Source organism: Malaclemys terrapin, chromosome 14 (assembly GCF_027887155.1).
Source record: "Malaclemys terrapin pileata isolate rMalTer1 chromosome 14, rMalTer1.hap1, whole genome shotgun sequence".
NCBI classification, from domain to species: Eukaryota; Metazoa; Chordata; order Testudines; family Emydidae; genus Malaclemys; species Malaclemys terrapin.
This window is the reverse complement of record NC_071518.1, coordinates 770,711-789,731: the sequence shown is the minus strand read 5'-3', so window position 1 is coordinate 789,731 and position 19,021 is coordinate 770,711. Positions and strand designations below refer to the sequence as shown.

At 57.1% G+C, this 19,021-nt stretch overlaps 1 protein-coding gene across 2 annotated transcripts in view; it reads left to right on the top strand.

Moving 5' to 3' along the window:
• PMFBP1 (polyamine modulated factor 1 binding protein 1) overlaps window positions 1-19,021 on the top strand; it is a 341,248-nt gene that overhangs the window by 306,590 nt on the left and 15,637 nt on the right. For both annotated transcript variants that reach the window (XM_054049283.1, XM_054049282.1), the window contains 8 exons: window positions 4,522-4,668; window positions 10,661-10,819; window positions 12,267-12,350; window positions 13,756-13,923; window positions 14,929-15,108; window positions 15,916-16,083; window positions 16,485-16,568; window positions 17,322-17,489. In XM_054049283.1, the coding sequence (XP_053905258.1) occupies window positions 4,522-4,668; window positions 10,661-10,819; window positions 12,267-12,350; window positions 13,756-13,923; window positions 14,929-15,108; window positions 15,916-16,083; window positions 16,485-16,568; window positions 17,322-17,489 (1,158 nt within the window). The remainder of the gene's footprint in view (window positions 1-4,521; window positions 4,669-10,660; window positions 10,820-12,266; window positions 12,351-13,755; window positions 13,924-14,928; window positions 15,109-15,915; window positions 16,084-16,484; window positions 16,569-17,321; window positions 17,490-19,021) is intronic.

The window sequence follows — 19,021 nt, the reverse complement described above, 5'->3', positions numbered from 1 at the left end:
CCATGGGCTGCGGGGGGTTTGCTCCTTTCCTGGTGAGCAGCAGGAGAAGGGACAAGCGTCCCGCCAAGCTGCTGTTCTCGGGGAGGAACCTGGAGCTGGCAGGCAGCAGGGCTGGGGTAGGGGAGGGCAGCTGTAACCTCTGCCAGGGAGCTGAGTCTATTGCGCTTAGCCAAGACAAGGGCACGGGGTGACTTGATCCCAGGCTGTAAGTATCCGCATGGGAACCGATATCTAATAACAGGCTCTTCAGCCGAGCGGCCAAAGGTCGAGGACGGTCCAAGGGTTGGGAGTTGATGCTAGAAACACTCAGACTGGAAACAAGGCACACATTTTTAACAGAGAGGCCTTGGCACAATTTAGTGAGGGTTGCGGTGGATTCTCCATCACTGCTCATTTCAAATCCAGGTTGGAGGCTTTTCTAGAAGATCTGCTGTCGGGATTATTGTGGGGCCGGTCTCTGGCCTGTGATGTGCAGGAGGTTAGACTAGGTGACCACAGTGGTCCCTGCTGGCCTTGGAGTCTCTGAACTGCCAGTGCTTAGGGCCCTCACTGCGATGGGAGGCTCTCCGTGCGGGGAGGCACTGACAGACCCTGAGGTTGGCCTTGCAGTGACACCATGAAGGGAAATAAAAGGGAGGAAAAAATGGAACCTGCCTTTAACAATCAGTTTAATCTGATCTGAGATCTGCAGTGCTACGTGTGTTAATCAGAACTGCCTGCATGGGGTCACTGCGGGGCAGAGATAAGGGTTCTGCTGAACGAGAACCTTTCATTCTATTCAGTGGTCGGTCCCAGGATAGGAGCTTTTATTGGACCATCTTCTGTTGGTGAGAGACGAGCTCTCGAATTTACCCGGAGCTCTTGGTTATGAAGAATAACAAGGTCAAATCACCATGCAGTCCCTGTCCCCCCCATGTAGTCTAGGCACCTATGGGACCTGCAATTGTATTGCTGCTGGAGGAGGGGGTTCAGCCCAAGGCACCCACAGCTTCCCCTCAATGAGGGGGCCATAGCCTGCCAGGGCAGCCCCAAAGGGCAGGAAGTGAAGTCTGTCACTATAAGGCAGATTTTCTAATCCTTCCTCATTCGTGTGGCTCTTCTCTGAACCCTCTCCAGCTGCTCAAGATCCTTCTTGAACTGTGGACAGCACCAGAACGGGACCCAGGTCGAACCAGTGCTAAATACAGAAATAAAATAACCTCTCTGCTCCTACTCGCCCACAGCTACACATACAACGATCCCATTAGCCCTTCTGGCCACAGAGTCACATTGGGAACTCATGTTCAGCTGATTACCTCCCACGACCCTCAAACCGTTTTCAGAGTCCCTGCTTCCCAGAGTAGAGTCCCCCGTCCTGTAAGTGTGGCTCACAGTCTTTGCTTTTAGCTGTATTAAAATGCATAATTTGCTTGCACCTAATTTACCAAGTGACCCAGCTGGCTCTGTATCAGTGACCTGTCCTCTTCATTACAGTAGAACCTTAAAGATACAAACACCAGAGTTATGGACTTGCCAGTCAACCTGTGAAACTGGAAGTAATCAATCAGGCAGTAGCGGGAACCAAAAAAAAAAAAAACAATCAAATACTGTACTGCCTCAGGGCTTTATGGTTTCAACTCCAGCACTCCCCTCGTAGCTAAAGCCCCAACGTGCTCCCCCCCCCAGGCTGAAACCGGGAGCGGAGCCTTGGGTAACCCGAGAGCCGCAGAAGCTGGGAATGGAGCCCCAGGGCTGAAGCCCTGAGCCCCAGTGCTTCCCCCAGGTCTAGAGCCCTGGTGCTCCTGTGGGCCAGAAGCCCTGAGCCTCCCACTCGGAGCCCCAGTGGCCCCTAGGGTCAGAAGTCCCGACCCCGCCGCAGAGCTCTGACCCCACCCTGTGGCTGCAGACCCAACTCCCCTGTGGCTGAAGTCTGTAACGTCTTGTTCAGCATTATGGAACATTTCAGAGTTATGAGCAACCGCCATTCCCAAGGTATCTGTAACGCTGAGGTTCTACAGGATTTACCTCTTCCCCCAATTTTTGTGTCATCTTCAAACTTTATCAGTGATGATTTTGTTTTCTTCCAAGTCATTGATAAAAACCTTAAATAGCATGGGGCCAAGACCTGGTCCCTGCAGCACCCCACTGGAGACAGACCCACTCGATAATTCCTGTACAGTTACAATTTGAGACCTAGCAGGTAGCCAGGTTTTAATCCATTGAATTTGTGCCATGTTAATTTTATATCAGTGTCATGTGGTACCGAGTCTGGTGATGTCTCTGACTTAGTGGTTGTTTTTTTCACAAAAAGCTTTGAGGTTGAGGTGTCCACTCCATCCTGCTGCGGCACAAACACAAACTTCTAAACCTCCACCTTTTGCAAAATGGGATTCTTGTTTTCCAGCCGGCCCCACTTGTAACAGCCATTCGGAGTGTTTGATCAGTGAGAGCACGCTGCATGCCAAAGGCTGGCCAGCGGGCTGTGCCCTCCTGCATACCTCAACACACCCCTCTGTGGAAGGGCCCTGGAGAGCCGGCAGATCGGTTTTATAACACCCCGGAGATTCCCCCAAAGTGGGGAAATTGCCAGCTACCCCTCTGGAGCAGCTGTCCAGCCAGTGCTTGCTGCCTGAGCATCCCCCTGCAGCCTCAACAGAGCTGGAGTATCTGGGCCAAGTTCTGTGTATAGCATCTTCCTGAAATGCCAAGGATTTCTACCCCACCTAGCCGATGGGCTCTGAAACCTGGAGTCGCTCCCTGGCCCAGGCCAGACTGATTAGTATCAGTTTCAGCTCTTGCTTGTCCGTGATCCATTCCTGTGAGGAGCGGGGGGACCATTTTGGCAGCAGGGTCATTTAAAAGCAGGTGGTGCTGTTTGCAGGTGGCTGGGAGGTGCGGATTGGGGCTGGAGCCATGAGTTCTGTACAAGTGAGGACGACGGGGACAAAACAAATGCAATTTATCCCATAGTTACAGACCCAGACGAGTTTATCCCTTGGTGCCATCACCTTCATGTGCATTAAACAGACACAAGGGCAGATTTTTCAGACACTTTAGGCAGGCTACTGAGCATGCAACTGCAGGTGCTGTCAGGCACCTTCGCCCACAAAGCGAACGAGCAGCTACCTGGCCCCCTTGTCCCATTCAGGAGGCCAAACGGTGACTGAGCCAAGGAGCCGTCACTGTTTGCTCTGCCCTCTGGCCATTCATCTTGGGGTGCGGGCCCAGCCCTGCCTCCCCTGCAGCGGCCCAGCAGAGAGGTGCTCAGGCCCCCAGCTCGCACCAGTGGGAAATGCACCATCCAAGCTACAGAAACCCACTTTAAGGCACATTACAATAGGGCTGCGATAGCCGGGTACAGCTTTGTTGCTGCTTTTCCCCTGCCCTGCACATCGGCTGCCACCTCTCCTGCCCTCCGTGGCAATGGCTGCAGCGAGGGCCTCTTCCTACCTCCCGTGACCAGCCCTGGCCTTCTGCTAGCGACGCTAGTGGGGAAAGAGAGAGCCCATCTCGGAGCCTGACGGTGCAGAGCAGAGGGTCTCACCCTCTTTCTTTCTGCACCCTCCCCCCCACACACAACATTCTATAAAAACAGGGCCTAGCGGGGAGAGGGGGACCCTTCGTCATAAGTGTAGTTTGACTTTTATTTGGGGGGGCAGGGCCCAGGGGTTTCAGGGCTTTAGCCCCATGGTGGCACCGGAACTCAGGTCTCAGGCCTTCAGCCCCATGGCTCCCAGCTTCAGCCCTGCATGGACACTAGAGCTCGGGGCTTCTGCCCCACAGCTCCCAGCTTTAGCCCTGTGGGGGAACTCAGGGTTTCAGCCCCCTGGCTCCCAGCTTCAGCTCCTCAGAGGCACCGAGGCTCAGGGCTTCAGCCCAGCAGCGCCTGCCTTTAGCCCTGTGAGGGGCTAGGGGCTCCAGCTGCAGAGATCCGTGGCCCCCCCATTCGGGCAGACACCCTCCCCGTCTCGGGCGCTTGCTTACCAAGTGCTGGTCTGCTACTGCCTCCAGTCAATCCGTTTAGCTGGAGGCCTCTGATGTTCACATTTACTACAACGTGCACAGAGGGCTGGACAGCTTTTTTCACTATTGATCTGATGCTTTAAGGGGAAGAAAAACCTCCTTGGCTGTCTAAACACTATTGATCCGTGCTGGGGAGCCGTGCCGCCAGGGAAGGGCGTGGAGGGATTGAAATTTCATTTCCAACAACTTGTTTCTGTTATTTCTACCCTTTCGGACAGGTAGAAACACGGAGCAACAGCCTCAGAAAGGGTGGTCAATAGCTCCGCCGAGCACACAGCACGTTCCTGACAGGGCCTTCCGCTGGCTGCAGGGCTGGGGTTACAGAGCCGGAGGCTGGAGGTGCGAGCCAGCCTCCGCCTCTGCCCCTCAGCCCTGCAGTGGCTTCCTGCTTTGAGTCGTCCAGGGATCCTGGACAAGGCTGGCAGGTGCCCCCACCCTGACCTTCCTGCCATGCCACACTCGCCCCTGCCCAGCTGTGTGTACAAGGCCAGCTAGTTACATTGTCCCGTTGCAATGCAGGCTGCAGAGAGAGGTGAGGTGCTGCAGAGCCTGCAGGAGGCCAGCCAAGCACAGCAGCTGAGGACAGCAGAGCAGGACGGAACCATCCGCACGCTGCAAAGCCAGCTGCAGAAACAGCTGGAGAAGCGCCAGGGCGCTGAGGAGCAGGTACTGGAGGGGTGGGCATGTCCAGCAGGCCTTGCTCTCGAGAAAGGGACTGGCTAGAAAGAGGGGGCGTCGCTCGGGATAAAGGTTCTTTCCTACACCCAGATGCTCAAAGTGAGCAAGAGGAAATCTGTTGGCAGGTCCTGGCGCTCCACTCACCCAGTGGCTAGCCTCAGGAGATGGGGCCTGGGATCTCTGGTTAAGGAACTGAAAGAAATTAGGCAACCTCCTGCCTTAGATACTTGTTAGCTATCCAGGGTCCCTTCCCCATCGACCTGGGCAGTGCTTGTCAGCAGAGAGCCCCTGTTGGCCTAAGGAATCCCAAAGCACTAAAGCACCCTTAACAGCCCGCGAGATCGGCTTACCTGGCCTCGTGCAGCCAGGTCTGGAGGGACGCATGGCAGCTACTTAATGGCCACAGCAACATTACACAAGAACATAGGACAGGAAGTGATACTGTCACCCTGCTCCGGCGAAGAGTGGCTGGGAACTAGAATGACTGCAAGCATGGGCAACTCCGGCATGCCCCAAGCCCCATGCACTGCCTGGACATGCTGGGCTCTCCCATGCCGCGTCAGGACTAAGCCAGCCCAGCTTAGCACAAGGCTGGGGGTGCCCGGCTTCACTAGAGAAAGCTTGTGGCTGCATCTGGAGAGATCCAGGCTGAACACCAAGTCCCTGTCACAATTGCATCAGCCCTGCAGCTCCTCATTCTTGTGAGGGTGGGAGCCTGCTGTCCCCACCTCCTGGTCGTCTGCCTCAGAGAGGGGACAGGACAGAGTATTGTGGAGTCCATCAGGAATCAGTGGCCCTGGTTCTGCATTCACCTACCCCTGTGTAACACACTGGCTGCCATGGCGTTTCCATTGTGAGAGCAGGATCAGGCCCACAGACTTTCACCCCATTCTCTCCATCCTGCACCCAGCCCCTGCCCTGCTTTCCCAGGCGCGCCGAGACTCCTCCCCGGACAGGAGCCTGCCTGGCCCACGAGCCAGGAGATCAGGCACAATAAGCAGAAAGAGGAGGAATTGTGCAGGGTCCTGACAGATGTGGTGAAGTGACATTCAGAACTGTCACTCTAGTGGACGTCACTGCTATGAAACTAGAAATCAGTGTCTTGTGCTTCCTGCAGCCGCACCTGGCTTTGATTGCTGTCCTGAACCTTAGCGACTCAACAGTTCACTGCCGAACTGACCACAGGGTGTTTAACCCACGTGCTGCTGGAGGCCACACACCTGGGTTTGGCGTAAATCTCTCATTGGGTTCTGCCGGGGAGTGGCTGGCTCCTTGCTGAGTTGCAGCTGGAGCACAGTGGAGCGGTACCACGTCTCAGGAAGGCTCTGTGGATGAACTGGCACTGTACGGAGGGGGGTTCGGCTCCAGAAAGCAGCTAGAGCTGACAGAGCAGTGAGAGCTAGGGAAGAATTGACCAGGTGCCAGCATGGCCCCAGCCAGCCAGCGCAAGACTAAACGGGGGACCTGGTTAAAGCCGACGCTCTCAGCCTGCTGCTGTGAAACACTGACTAACCTGTTGCTTCTGGGACTCTGTTTTCGGTACGCTTACTAATCCGGGCTCTCAGCATTTTAGCTCTAGGACCAGATTTTGACATGCACAGACTTGCAAATCCCATGTGCCGTGCCCGTGGCACACCTGTGCTGCATCAACTGCCCGAGCACCAAGTAACACACCAATTCCTGCCTTTGGAACGCTGGCCCATCAGCCTGATTGGTGCCTCGTAACTAGCAATATAGTCACCTCCCCCTCTCTGTCCTGCAGCTCTGGGCAGCCCCAAAGCAGGACACAAACGGGTTCTCCTCTCTCACACCCTGTCGACCCAGGGCACGAGAATGACAATCCTGAGAGACTCTGTAAGCTCACAAGGGAGTCAATTGCAAGAATTTTCTGAGGTGCCAGTTAAATTTTAAACCTGGAACCTAGATTTGCCAATTGGCTACATGTTCTAGCATATCTAGAATGGAATCGAACAGAATAAGCCCTGTGTACTGAGTCCAGGGAGTGTTAGCTTACTGATTTCAATGCTGGGGTCTTTTCAGGTCAACTTTTAACTTGAATAGTATTTCTCAAATCAGGACACTTGCTTATTCTTAACCAGTCAACAGTTTATGAATTCGTGCAGCACCACATCAATATACAAGTGGCAGTTCACCAAGCAAGTGTAGACACAACCAGTGCTCTAGGCGAGTACTAAATACACCAGTACAGGCCAGAGTAGGGCGATGCTAGCAGTTACACAGAGGAACAATGCAAATCACCAAGATCTCATATTACATTTACTTCTGACATCAGTCATCAGTTCTTAGTACCCAATACATTTATCATGTGTTCAGTACTTCTCCAAGCAGCAAGAACATACTTGTCTTTAAGGGACTTTCAAGAATATGGTCCCAGGTATTTGAGTGGATTGGTCCAAAGAGGGCAAGTTTAGAATATCAAAAGCAATTGTTTGAAGTTACAGTTCAGCTCTCTTAGGTCAGTTTGCTTGAATTTATAAAGGCAGTCATGCATATAGCATTAGCCAGAATCTAAAATATGGGTTCTTGATGGGTCAGTACAGAGTGTCAACTTCATCCAGGTAAACTTCAGTTATTTATGTGAAAGAACGGAAGGAGAAACAATCTCGGAAATGGAATCTCACCACTTCCTTGTTGCACTGGGGATTCTGCAGCTATAGTCAGCTCTGGGGTGTGCCACCTGCTGATGACCTCAGTTTTATCTACCCTGAGTCTGGGATTCATTGTGGGGGCCACCCTCGGATTTCTATTGGTCATTTGCCAACTGGCGCGCAGCTTTCAACTTGCTCACTTTCTCTGCTGCTTCCATCAATATCCAGTAGATGGCAGAAGTGTATAGTCAATTTCTTCAATGTGTCTTTTATTCGGAGGGTTTGATCCATTTCATAGATAGAGCCCTGCGCAGATACAACATTTGTATTTGCATCTGATCTGCGCTCTGCAAAAGTCATGCGCGGATATCCTCATCTGCAGAAATAAAACGGATATCCGCAGATTTGCAGGGCTCTATTAATAGACTCAGAAAACCATAGAGTTAGAGGGACTGCAAGGGTCAGCCAGTCTGCCCCCTGCCAAGATGCAGGATTTGTTGTGTCTAACCATCCAAAACAGGGAGCTCTCCAGCCTCCTTTCAGAAACCTCCAGTGAAGGAGCTTTCACGACCTCTGAGTCAGAAAGCTGTCCCGTACACATGCTAAGAATTTGCAGGATGTATTATGTTTTGCAGCAGTTGCCTTCCAACAGATATCAGGGAAGTTAAAATCCCCCATCAATACTAGCTCGTATGTTAACTAATCTTGTTACCTGCTTGTAGACTAAGTCATCCACTTCCTCTTCCTGATTCGGTGTCTATAATAGACCCCCCACCATAACATCACTTCTGTTCTTTTCCCTTATCCTCACCCAGAGACTCTCAATAGCATGGGCGCCAGGTTTGTATAATTATTGGCGGTTCCCAGAACGTCCATAGGACAGACCGGGGCAACTGCCCCAGGCCCCAGCCCACCCCACTGGCTCCTGGCATCGCTCAGGGGGAGGGGGCAGAAGCCAGAAAGAGGCAGGGCTGGGGTTGGGGGAAGGGGTGGAATGGGGGCGGGGAGGGAGTGGAGTGGGGCAGGCTGGAGCTGGGTCACTCACTGCTGCCAGCACCAGACTCCCTGCTAACCTCCCAGGCCACTCTGGACCCCACGTCCCCCTGAAGTGCAGGGCCCCCCAAAGCACAATAAGCCCAAACATTAGTGGAGCCAGGCCCACGTTGCTAAATATTGATGGCGCACGGGCACCATGGGCCCATATAACTCACCGCCTGTGCTCACTAGGTCTGTCACTCACTTCCCCTTGGACCTTGGAGCAAGTGTATCCAATCTTGACTGACAGCTCAACACCTCCTCTTTTTTTCCCCATACCGGTCCTTTCAGAACAAGCTATAGCCCTCAATGCTGGTCCTCCAATCGTGGGTGTTGCCCCACCAAGTCTCTGTGATGCCAATTAAGTCATCATTTTCTTCATCTATCATGACTTCCAGTTCATCCTGCTTGTTCTCCATACTCCTTACATTTGTAGAGGCATCGAAGATATTTTGCTTTTCCTCTTGCCTTTTTAATGCAAGTTGTGATTTCTAGTCCCGTCTTCAAAAATTACCCCTTCCCTTTGTCTTTGTTACTTGAGCTTAGATACACATTAGCCGGATTTTTGTCACCATCCCTAAGTTAAAGCTGTGCTTACCAGGTTAGCCAGACAATGACCAAAGATGGTTTTCCCAGTACTGGATAGATGGAGCCTATCCCAGCACAGAAATCTACTTTCCTGGAACATCAGCTCGTTGTCGAAAAAGCCAAAACTCTCTTGCCAACACCACCTGCCAGGGCCGGCTCCAGGCACCAGCCGACCAAGCACGTGCTTGGGGCGGCACCTTGTAAGGGGCGGCCAATCTTGGGGTGGCGAGGCGGCGCTCGGGTTTTTGTTTGTTTGTTTTGTTTTGTTTTGGCGGGGCAGTGCTCGGGTATTTTTTTTTTTTTTTTTTTTGGTTCGGCGGGGCGGCACTCGGGTTTTTTTTGTTGTTGTTTTTGGTTTGGCGGGGAGGCACTGGGGGGTGGTTGTTACGGGAGGGCGGGCTTTTTATTTTATTTTTTTTGCTTGGGGTGGCAAAAAAGTTAGAGCCGGCCCTGCCACTTGCGTAGCTATGCATTTACTTCCACGATTCAATGGTCCCTGCCCAGGCTTATTCCTTCAACAGGGAAGCTGGAAGAAAACCCCACTTGCACCCCAAACTCTTTTATCCTTCTTCCCAGAGCCACATAATCTGCAGTGATCCGCTCAAGGTCATGCTTGGCAGTATCATTGGTGCCCACATGGCGAAGTAGGAAGGGGTAGCGGTCCGAGGGCTTGATGAGTCTCGGCAGACTCAGTCACATTCTCCAGGCAAGCATTACATGGACTGTATTTCATTATTACCCCCGACTATCAATTGGGATCCCACTTTTCAAGCAATTTCTCTTAATATTCTAGTGTTAGACAATGTGATTGTATGGCTAATGTCCACTAGACTTAGAAGACTCTAAGAGATTTTGTTTATTTTCTTTGTAAATGATTGTTGCACCCTAGAAGTGAGAAGAATTTTAGGGCTCTAGAAAGAAGAAAGCATGTTAAAAATACGCTTTCTTCTTCCTAGAGCCCTAAAATTCTTCTCACTTCTAGGGTGCAACAATCATTTACAAAGAAAACAAACAAAATCCCTTAGAGTCTTCTAAGTCTAGTGGACATTAGCCATACATTCTTTGACTATATCTAACCCTTTTCACATTGTTCAAGGCTTACCATTGCATATGAGACTTTGCATTAGGGGAACCGGACAAATTAGTCATGTGGAGAGATGACTCTCTGGTTCAGAAGGCAAACGAGCATACAGTGTGTAAGTTGAGGTGAGGAGAGAGAGAGAGAGTGGCATCTGGAGGTCTCAGGAAGTTTGACCTCTGGAACGCTCACTGGTTTTGGGGCACCAGCCAAGGTAGTCCTGATTGGTTTAACCCTTCACTTTGGTTTTTTTCTCTTCTCTCGTTCTATATAACACATGGGAGACAATCAGGCGCTCTGCACGGGAGAGGGGGCAGGGGCTCTCCATAGCTAGACTCAGCGGTGGAAGGCTCATCCATAAGTGAGTTATGGGAGTCTTTGGTTTGAGAAACTAACAAGAGTTGGAAAATTCCTCAACAAGCATCAGAGCTGTACTTCCCTGGGAATGGCGTATTTTAGTTTTGCTTAATTAACGCTCCCCAAAGAGGATGTCTCACCTGTGGGGATGGGCCTGTTGACTCTCATTGGAGAGGAAGCTGGGGTGTGGATATGCATGAGGGTGATTGCCACTGGATAGCTAGATGGGAGTAGAGAGAGAGAGAGATTGTCAACAACGTATTTTCAAGACACATGTTAATGCCAGTATCTCTTACCCCTCCTTGTCCCCTAGATGAGCAGGCAGCACCAGACCATCCAGGCACTGGAAGAGAAGCAAGCCCAGCTGCAGGCCCATTGTCACCACCTGGAGGAGGAGACTGGCTTTCTGCATGCCAGGCTGGAGGCCCAAGGCCTGGTGCTGGAGAATGAGCTCATGCTGGTAACCAACCAAGTGAGCAGCGCTGGCACTGGGAGAAAGGATGAGAACTCCTGCTCTTTGCAGCAGGGACACGTGCGTTCATTTTCGCCATCTGACTGCCATCTGCCATGGCGCCCAGCTCCCTGGGCTGGCACAGCTGATCGGGCAGAATCTGGGAGGCGTTGACATTACGTTGTGCCCTCCAATGCGCAGAGTTTTGCATTTTGCAGCATTGACTGGCACCTGCCATCCTCCAACATCCCTCAGTCTACTCTAGGCCTGACTCACCCGAATCACTTTCAGTCCTCTGCAAATTGAAGGTGTTAACAGGAAAACAAGAACCAAATTGATTTCAGCCACCGGCCTGACCCACCATCCCTCCCAGCTGCCACCATGCACTGGGCTCCCACCTTCCACTCCTTCCCTGGTCGCCTTCAGAGAACGTTTCCGGGGGAATTCCGGCCGGCGCTCTCATGACGCCAGCAGCAGTTTGTAAGTTTCCCTGCTGCAGACACTGCCACAGCGTCTCCCCAGGTGTCAGAGCTGAATTTCTAATGGAAAACACTGGCAGGAACCAGTCCCCTTTTCCTGAGATGCCCTTTGTGCGTCCTGGTAAGAGCAAAGGACACCCCCTGTGTGCGCCCTTCCTGCCACCGGACTGCCAGCAGGCTTCAAGGCACATTGCCCCCAGGGAGCAACAGGCCAGTGCAGCCTCTCATGTCAGCAGGCGGGCTGCTGCCAGGGCAACGTCTTCCAGGTCCCACTCCCGCAGCGATGGAGACAGGGTCTGAGGAGCCGTTACTCCTGTCAGCACTGGGCACCAGGCAGCCCGGGGGGGAGCTCCAGGTGCTGAGGACTCATCCTGGCTGGGGAGAGGCTGGGGCAGGAAGGCTGGTGGACGAGGCTAGGTTTGTGTTCACAGCTTCACTGGCTCTCAGACAAGAGATTGTCGTGCTGTGGAGCTGAGGGCGCAGATTGCAGGCAAAGCCTTGAAGGAATTAACAAGCCAGCAGGAAAGACCCACAAAGACTAGAGTGTGTAGAACTGCTGAGCTAAGGGTCCCCACCCTGGCCACTGATGGGAAGAGCTACTGCGCAAGTCTCACCAGGCAGCGCCCTGCCAGTGTGCTCCCCCAGCCCCCCCGTGCCCTCTCTGAAAGCCCTCTTGTGCCGCCTGGCTTCGCTCAAGGCGTCTGTGCATGGTTGCCCTCACCCCAGCCATCCTGGGGGCACTTTATCCCCCCCTTTGTCAGGCCCATCACTTAGATGGGTTGCTCCTTGGGGCAGGGGCCTGTCTGCCGTGGGCCAGCTGGGGAGGGGAGAAAGCCCCCGTGCTTCAGCCAGATGAAACTGGACTGGGCAAAGCACCAGAAAAATATGCCACAGGAAACAATCCAGCACTGCCCCGGGGGACAGACTAGATGGGACCTATCAGCACTTCCCAGCTCTGATGTCTGGATTCCCCTCTGGGCTCTCCACAGTCACGCCACAGAGAGGAGCAGGTGGAGACGCTAACGAGAGAGCTGCTGAAGGCCAAGGCTCAGGTGCAAGCAGCTGAGCAGAAGGTACGTGTCCCTCCCTCCCCTCTGGGGGACGTGGGCTGGGATTGCAAGGGCAGGCAGTGCTCCGCGCTCCCCTCCTGTCTCCCCCATCCCCTCGGGGGGACGTGGGCTGGGATTGCAAGGGCAGGCAGTGCTCCGCGCTCCCCTCCTGTCTCCCCCATCCCCTCTGGGGGACGTGGGCTGGGATTGCAAGGGCAGGCAGTGCTCCGCGCACCCCTCCTGTCTCCCCCATCCCCTCTGGGGGACGTGGGCTGGGATTGCAAGGGCAGGCAGTGCTCCGCGCTCCCCTCCTGTCTCCCCCATCCCCTCTGGGGGACGTGGGCTGGGATTGCAAGGGCAGGCAGTGCTCCGCGCTCCCCTCCTGTCTCCCCCATCACCTCGGGGGGACATGGGCTGGGATTGCAAGGGCAGGCAGTGCTCCGCGCTCCCCTCCTGTCTCCCCCATCACCTCTGGGGGACGTGGGCTGGGATTGCAAGGGCAGGCAGTGCTCCGCGCTCCCCTCCTGTCTCCCCCATCACCTCTGGGGGACGTGGGCTGGGATTGCAAGGGCAGGCAGTGCTCCGCACTCCCCTCCTGTCTCCCCCATCCCCTCTGGGGGACGTGGGCTGGGATTGCAAGGGCAGGCAGTGCTCCGCGCTCCCCTCCTGTCTCCCCCATCCCCTCTGGGGGACGTGGGCTGGGATTGCAAGGGCAGGCAGTGCTCCGCGCTCCCCTCCTGTCTCCCCCATCCCCTCTGGGGGACGTGGGCTGGGATTGCAAGGGCAGGCAGTGCTCCGCGCTCCCCTCCTGTCTCCCCCATCACCTCTGGGGGACGTGGGCTGGGATTGCAAGGGCAGGCAGTGCTCCGCACTCCCTTCCTGTCTCCCCCATCACCTCTGCTTCACGCTTGTCTCTCTCCAAGGCCCTCGGGAGCGGGCGTCCCCACCTCTCCGCGGCGCAGGCTTGGGGTGAGCTCCTCCCTTAACTTCAGGAACTTCTCTGGCTCTCCCCCCGCCCCACTCGCCACTGAGGTCCTGTCTATACGCTCCAGCCGGAGGCACTCAGGCTCCTGTAGGACACCTTCCGTTCAGCCACTCGCTGGTCACATGGAGGCAGATGCTCAGTTCACCTGCGTGCTTTGCCAGGCGCAGGCTTCTGCTTGCAGCAGGTGCAGAAGGCCGTTGGGTAACGAGGCTGGTACCAGTGGGTGCTGTGTTAGGTGCCCCTCCCCTGCCAGCCCCCACCTCCAGCGTAACCCGCGGGAGAACCGCCCAGTCCTGGGGGAGAGGGGGGCGGCTGAGGGAACCCAGGCTCCACCTCATGCTGTTATCGTGGGTGCACCTCCTCCCACCTGGGCTGCCAGCTCAGCAGGAGGGCAGGCCAGGGGGGAGAGGGCTTCTGCTGACATCCGTGTGGTTTGTGGGACAGGCCCGGCGCTGGGAGGACACCATCGGGCAGCTGAAGGATAGCCTGGCAGCGTCCCAGGTCTCGCAGGAGGCAGCCGAATCCAGAGCCCAGCACAAAGAAGAGCAGCTGCAGGGTTTGCAGAGGAAAGGGCAGTCACTGCACCAGGAGCTGAAGATGGCGCAGAGAGAGGTACCCCGCCTGGAGCCTGCCTGCCCACTACTTAGCACCTCTTCCCTTTGCACTGTCACTGAGTGAGAACCTACATCCGCTGTCTCTTCCGCCTTCTGCTCTCCACCCCTCCTGCTTGCTGCTAGCGCTGGCAGGATTGTCGTGGGGGGGTCTCTGGCTGAAGTTTCAGGGAACCTTCTAATTTCACACACAAAGGGCATGGCAGAGTCTTGCCTGGCACCGTGTTGCCAGGCTGTGGGCAGTGTCCCAGATCGCTGGGCAGAGGCTTCTGGAGCAGGCACTGTGGCCGTATGGCTCCCATTTTCATTTTGTGTCCCTAGCATCCCTCAGGCTCGGCAGCAGGCAGGCCCCAGGGCTGGGGCTGGTGGAGGGCGATGAGGCAGGCCGTGCTGGCAGACGTGGTCAGTACTGCGAAGCATTGCTGATGCTGCAGCGTTGCTGTGCCTGGAGCCCTGGTGCCAGCGGCATTAGCAGCCAGTGCAGTGCGTTCATTCTGCAGACCTGGCTGGGTTCGGTGGCGAAGGCGCTTGGCCAGGTTCGTTGTGGTTAGAGGTGCACTAACACCTGGTGCACACAACAATGGTACCAGCTCAGTCAGCGCACCAGGCTGCCATCCCCTTGGCAAGTACAAAGAGACCCTCCTAGGACATCTCCTTTCATACCCTGATCCAGACAAGTTCCGTCACACTCTTGATGTGGTTAGTGACCACCCTGCTCCTTGTACCTGCCGCCATTAGCCTGTCAGCCCCTGCTGGTCCTTTGAAGGGTCGGGTGTTCTTGTCCCATCCCTTGAGAATGCGTTTACACAGCTACGTGAGAGATCTGCACCATCCTCGCCGGTCAGGAATATGCTCCCTTGGGTAGCCAGTGCCTGGTGTGTCACTGTTCTGCCCAGGCCTGGTCTGGCTCACACTGCAAGTTCTGCTTCCTGCTCCAGGATAGGCCCAAAGGACAGCAGTGGCCTCCAGCAACACGCTGAGACAGCCTCTTGCATTGTTTCCCCAGGCGGCCCAGCTGGAGGCGCTGCTGAGCACGTCGCAGCTGGAGTCATGCTCCCTGAAGAAGGAGCTGCAGAGGAAAGACGAGGAGCTCCAGCGCCTGCAAGAGCAGATCAGAGATTTGCAGGAAGCACTGCAGGGTGCTAGGCAAGGGAAAGAGGACGTCCAGAAGGAGTCAGAGACCCAGGTAGGCCCCAGCTTAGGCTCAGGGAAAGAAGCAGACCCCTGAGCCTCCATTCACATTGTCTGTGCCTATGCACATGGCCAGCTCATGCGGCTTCCTTGGGGTGGGGCGAGTGGGAAGCGTTCCTGGAACTGGTGCCACACCCGACCCCGATCCTGCCTGTCCTTCCCACTCGGCCTGGAGGACAGAGGGGCGCGACCAGGTGGCACTGCTGCAGGACCGGGGGGGGTTGCAATCAGCACCGGGGTGACCATTCGCTTAGTCCCCACAGCTTGCTCCCTCTGCCCTGGCTCAAGGACAACTGGCAACCCAAGAGCCACGCAGAGCCCCCCTTTCCTCCTGTCCCTCCAAGGCCCGTGTCCTGGTGCCCTGCCCTCTGACGGAGGGGCCTGTTGTTCCAACATGGATCCTGGGCACATCCAGAGCCCCTGGGCCTTCCCATTGCCATGGGCTAAGGCAGGAGCGTGCATGTGGCAAGAGCTGTATTGGCGAGATTGTCTCAGGCCGAGGGTCCAGCACCTGGGAGCCGTCTCCCTGCCAGCAGCCTGTCTCGGGCAGTCCCAGGAGTCTTTGCTCCTTTCCCGTGCGGGCCACCTGCGTTTCCCATTCATTGCCCAGCAGGGCCTCGCCTTGGCCAGGTAAAGCAGCAGCATTAGCAATGCCTCCAGGTGTGACGCTCCAAAGCAGCACTGCGGGGCTGCCTGCCCCATCTCCCCAGCGCTCCCGGGCTCCTTTAGCCTGGGGAGCTGAGCTGGGCTGCGGTGTCTGGGAAGCTGGCTTTGGCTCCAGCTGTTCCTTTCCTCTGCCCAGCTGCTGCAGCGTGACCAGGTGGTGGAGCAGCAGAAAGCGGATCTCGTGGCAGCCCGAGAGGAGCTGTCCAGGTGCGCAGGGCAGCTCGCAGAGCTGCGCTCAGACCAACAGCAGCACACTGGGGAGCTGGCCGTCCTGAGGGAGAGGCAGAAGACCGCGCAGCAGGAGGTAGGCAGACAGCACTGGGAAGAGGACAACAAGGTTTTCTCTTCCTCCAGACCATCCTCGGCAGGCTGCTGGGCGGGGGTTTCTCCTGCTGTCCCCCGGCCTGCGGTTTCCTAGATTCACCTTGCCTGAGCGTCCCTTTCCGAAGGGCAGCGCCTCGGCCACCTCCCGACTCTTGGAGCTCTGATGCTTTGCGCTAATTGCTGCTGCGGTTTTGTTGTCTGTCTCCCTGCTAGCCCTGCCCCCGCCGGCTGCCTTCCTCCTCCCACGGCCCCCCAGGCTGCGGGAGCGGGGCAGGCCGTGCTCACGGTGGAATGTTTTCGGAAGTGGGGTTCTAAGTTCTAAGCATTATCTCCAGAGTTCCCATTGCGGGAAGGCTGCGTTACCAGCCATGGGCTTTGCAGGTGTGCAGCCGTGAGCAGACCATCAGGAAGCTCAGAGGAGACCTGAAAAGTGCTGAGGAGGAGCTGGCGCGAGCGAAGGATGAGGTGAGCTTTCAGATCTCAGCGTCTCCTGGGGCGAGGAGCTCCTTGCAGGGTGCAGCACTGCAGAAGCGCTGGCTGTATAGTCTGCCCATGGGCTGGGGACCCATCTGCCCTGCAGCCCCTCTGCAGTGGGGCACGGTGGGCCCAGCGGGGAATCGTCATGGTTGGCTACAGTTCCAAGTGCTGGCGCGTGCCCTGTGTGACAGCCTTTGCTCTGCAGTTCGTGCAGCCAGTCTCATATCCCTGAGCCCCGCGAGCTGCCCGAGGGGCTATGTGTGGAGCGCTGCCCGGCGAGGGCCGCAGTGCGTGGCCCCTCACTGAACACAGCACTAGCAGGTCCCCCCCCGGACGAATCCGCTAGTCCATTCCCGTTTCTCGCTGCCTCGGGGTGGCAGCTGGGCGTGGAGACTGGGCAAGCAGCCCCTTCGGGCCGTGCTCCAACACACGCCGTGGCCTTTTACGCAGGACAATTGCTCTGCAGCCCCGATTTATGTGACTCGTGTGCAGTTGGGAGCCCGGGGCAAAGGATATAAAGGGCGGAGTTGTGCAGCTGCTGACCGCTGGTGCGAAGCGAGACCCGCTGGTGTGAGGAAGCCCAGCAGAGCAGGGAGGGGCTGGGGCCCCAAGTGCCATCACCCGAGCCAGTGCATTGTCGCCATGTTGTCGCTTGTGTGCGCTGAGGCTAACACATGGCACCGTCCCACTGCCTCTGCCCTGACCGTCGGGTTCAGTGACGTGTGTTTGCCGTGTGCCCAGGGGAAGGAGAGAGCCGCAGAGGGGAGCGGCCTGAAGGGAAAGCTCCACCAGCTGCAAGATGACGTAAGAAGCCTGCAAGAGATCTGCAAGGAGCGGGAAGAGGCCATGGCGGAGCAGACCTGCTGGATCCAGCAGCTCCAGCACGAGCGGGAAATCTGCATCGGTCAGGTGAGCGCTTGCCAGCCCTGCTCTCTGCCCAGCACTGCCTGCACATAGCCAGTGCTGCCATGGAGTTACCCTCAGCCAGGCAACTGGCTTCCTGGGGCTTCTACAGACAGGAGTGAGCGATGGGAGCTGTCTGGCTTTGGGAGCGTTGCCAGCCTTGGCCCTGGGTCCGTTCAATGTGCAGACTTACCATCTCTGCTAGCACGGCCTGAGCCTCCGCCTAACACCGGTGCCAGCTTCCTCCAGGCCCTGGCAGTGCTCAAATCCCCGCCCCGCCCTACCCACCCCCTTCCCTCAACCCCCACCCCGCCTCTTCCCATCGCAGGTCCCGTCCCCACCTCGCCTCTTCCCGCCCCCACCCCGCCTTTTCCTGGCCTAAGTCCTGCCCCCACCCCCGCCTCTTCCCGCCCCAGGTCCCACCCCCACCCTGCCTCTTCCCGCCCCCACCTCGTCTCTTCCCGCCCCCACCTCGCCTCTTCCCGACGCAGGTCCCGCCCCCACCTCGCCTCTTCCCGCCCCCATCCCGCCTTTTCCTGGCCCAGGTCCCGCCCCCATCCCGCCTCTTCCCACCCCCACCTCACCTCTTCCCGCCCCCACCCCGCCTTTTCCTGGCCCAGGTCCCGCCCCCATCCTGCCTCTTCCTGCCCCCCACCCCACCTCTTCCCGCCGCAGGTCCCGCCCCCACCTCGCCTCTTCCTGCCCCCCACCCCTCCTTTTCCTGGCCTAGGTCCTGCCCCCACCCCCGCCTCTTTCCGCCCCAGGTCCCACCCCCACCCTGCCTCTTCCCGCCCCCACCCCACCTCTTCCCGCCGCAGGTCCCGCCCCCACCTCGTCTCTTCCCGCCCCCACCCGCCGCTTCCTGCCGCAGGTCCCGCCCCCACCTCGCCTCTTCCCGCCCCAGGTCCCACCCCCACCCTGCCTCTTCCCACCCCCACCCCACCTCTTCCCGCCCCAGGTCCTGCCCCCACCTCGCCTCTTCCCGCCCCAGGTCCTGCCCCCACCCCACCTCTTCCCACCCCAGGTCCCACCCCCACCTCACCTCTTCCCGCCCCCACCCCGCCTCTTCCCGCCCCAGGTCCCGCCCCTACCTTGCCTCTTCCCGCCCCAGGTCCTGCTCCCACCCCTTCTCCCAAGCCTCCACCCCCACCCCGCCTCTTCCTGCCCCGTTCCCGCTCCTACCCCTCCCCACCAGTGCCTCCTGCATGCCACAGAACAGAAGGGGCTGGGAGGGAGCGGGAGGAGTTGAACGGCAGGGGCTGCCGGTGGGTGGGAGGCACTGGGGGGAGGGGAGCTGGCTGCCGGTGGGTGCTAAGCACCCACTAATTTTTTTCCATGGGTGGGCTTCAGCCCTGGAGTACCCACGGAGTCGGTACCTCTGCTGCCTAAGTCTGCCCTTCAGTGTATCTCTGAGCAGTTCCCAGCCCCAACAGCTCGGTATTGTCTGAAACTGGGGCCGCCTCCTGGCTCCTTTGTCTTGAACTGACTCTAAGTCCTGTCCGTCGGTCTGTCTGGTACCACAGAGAGGCCGGTCAGTG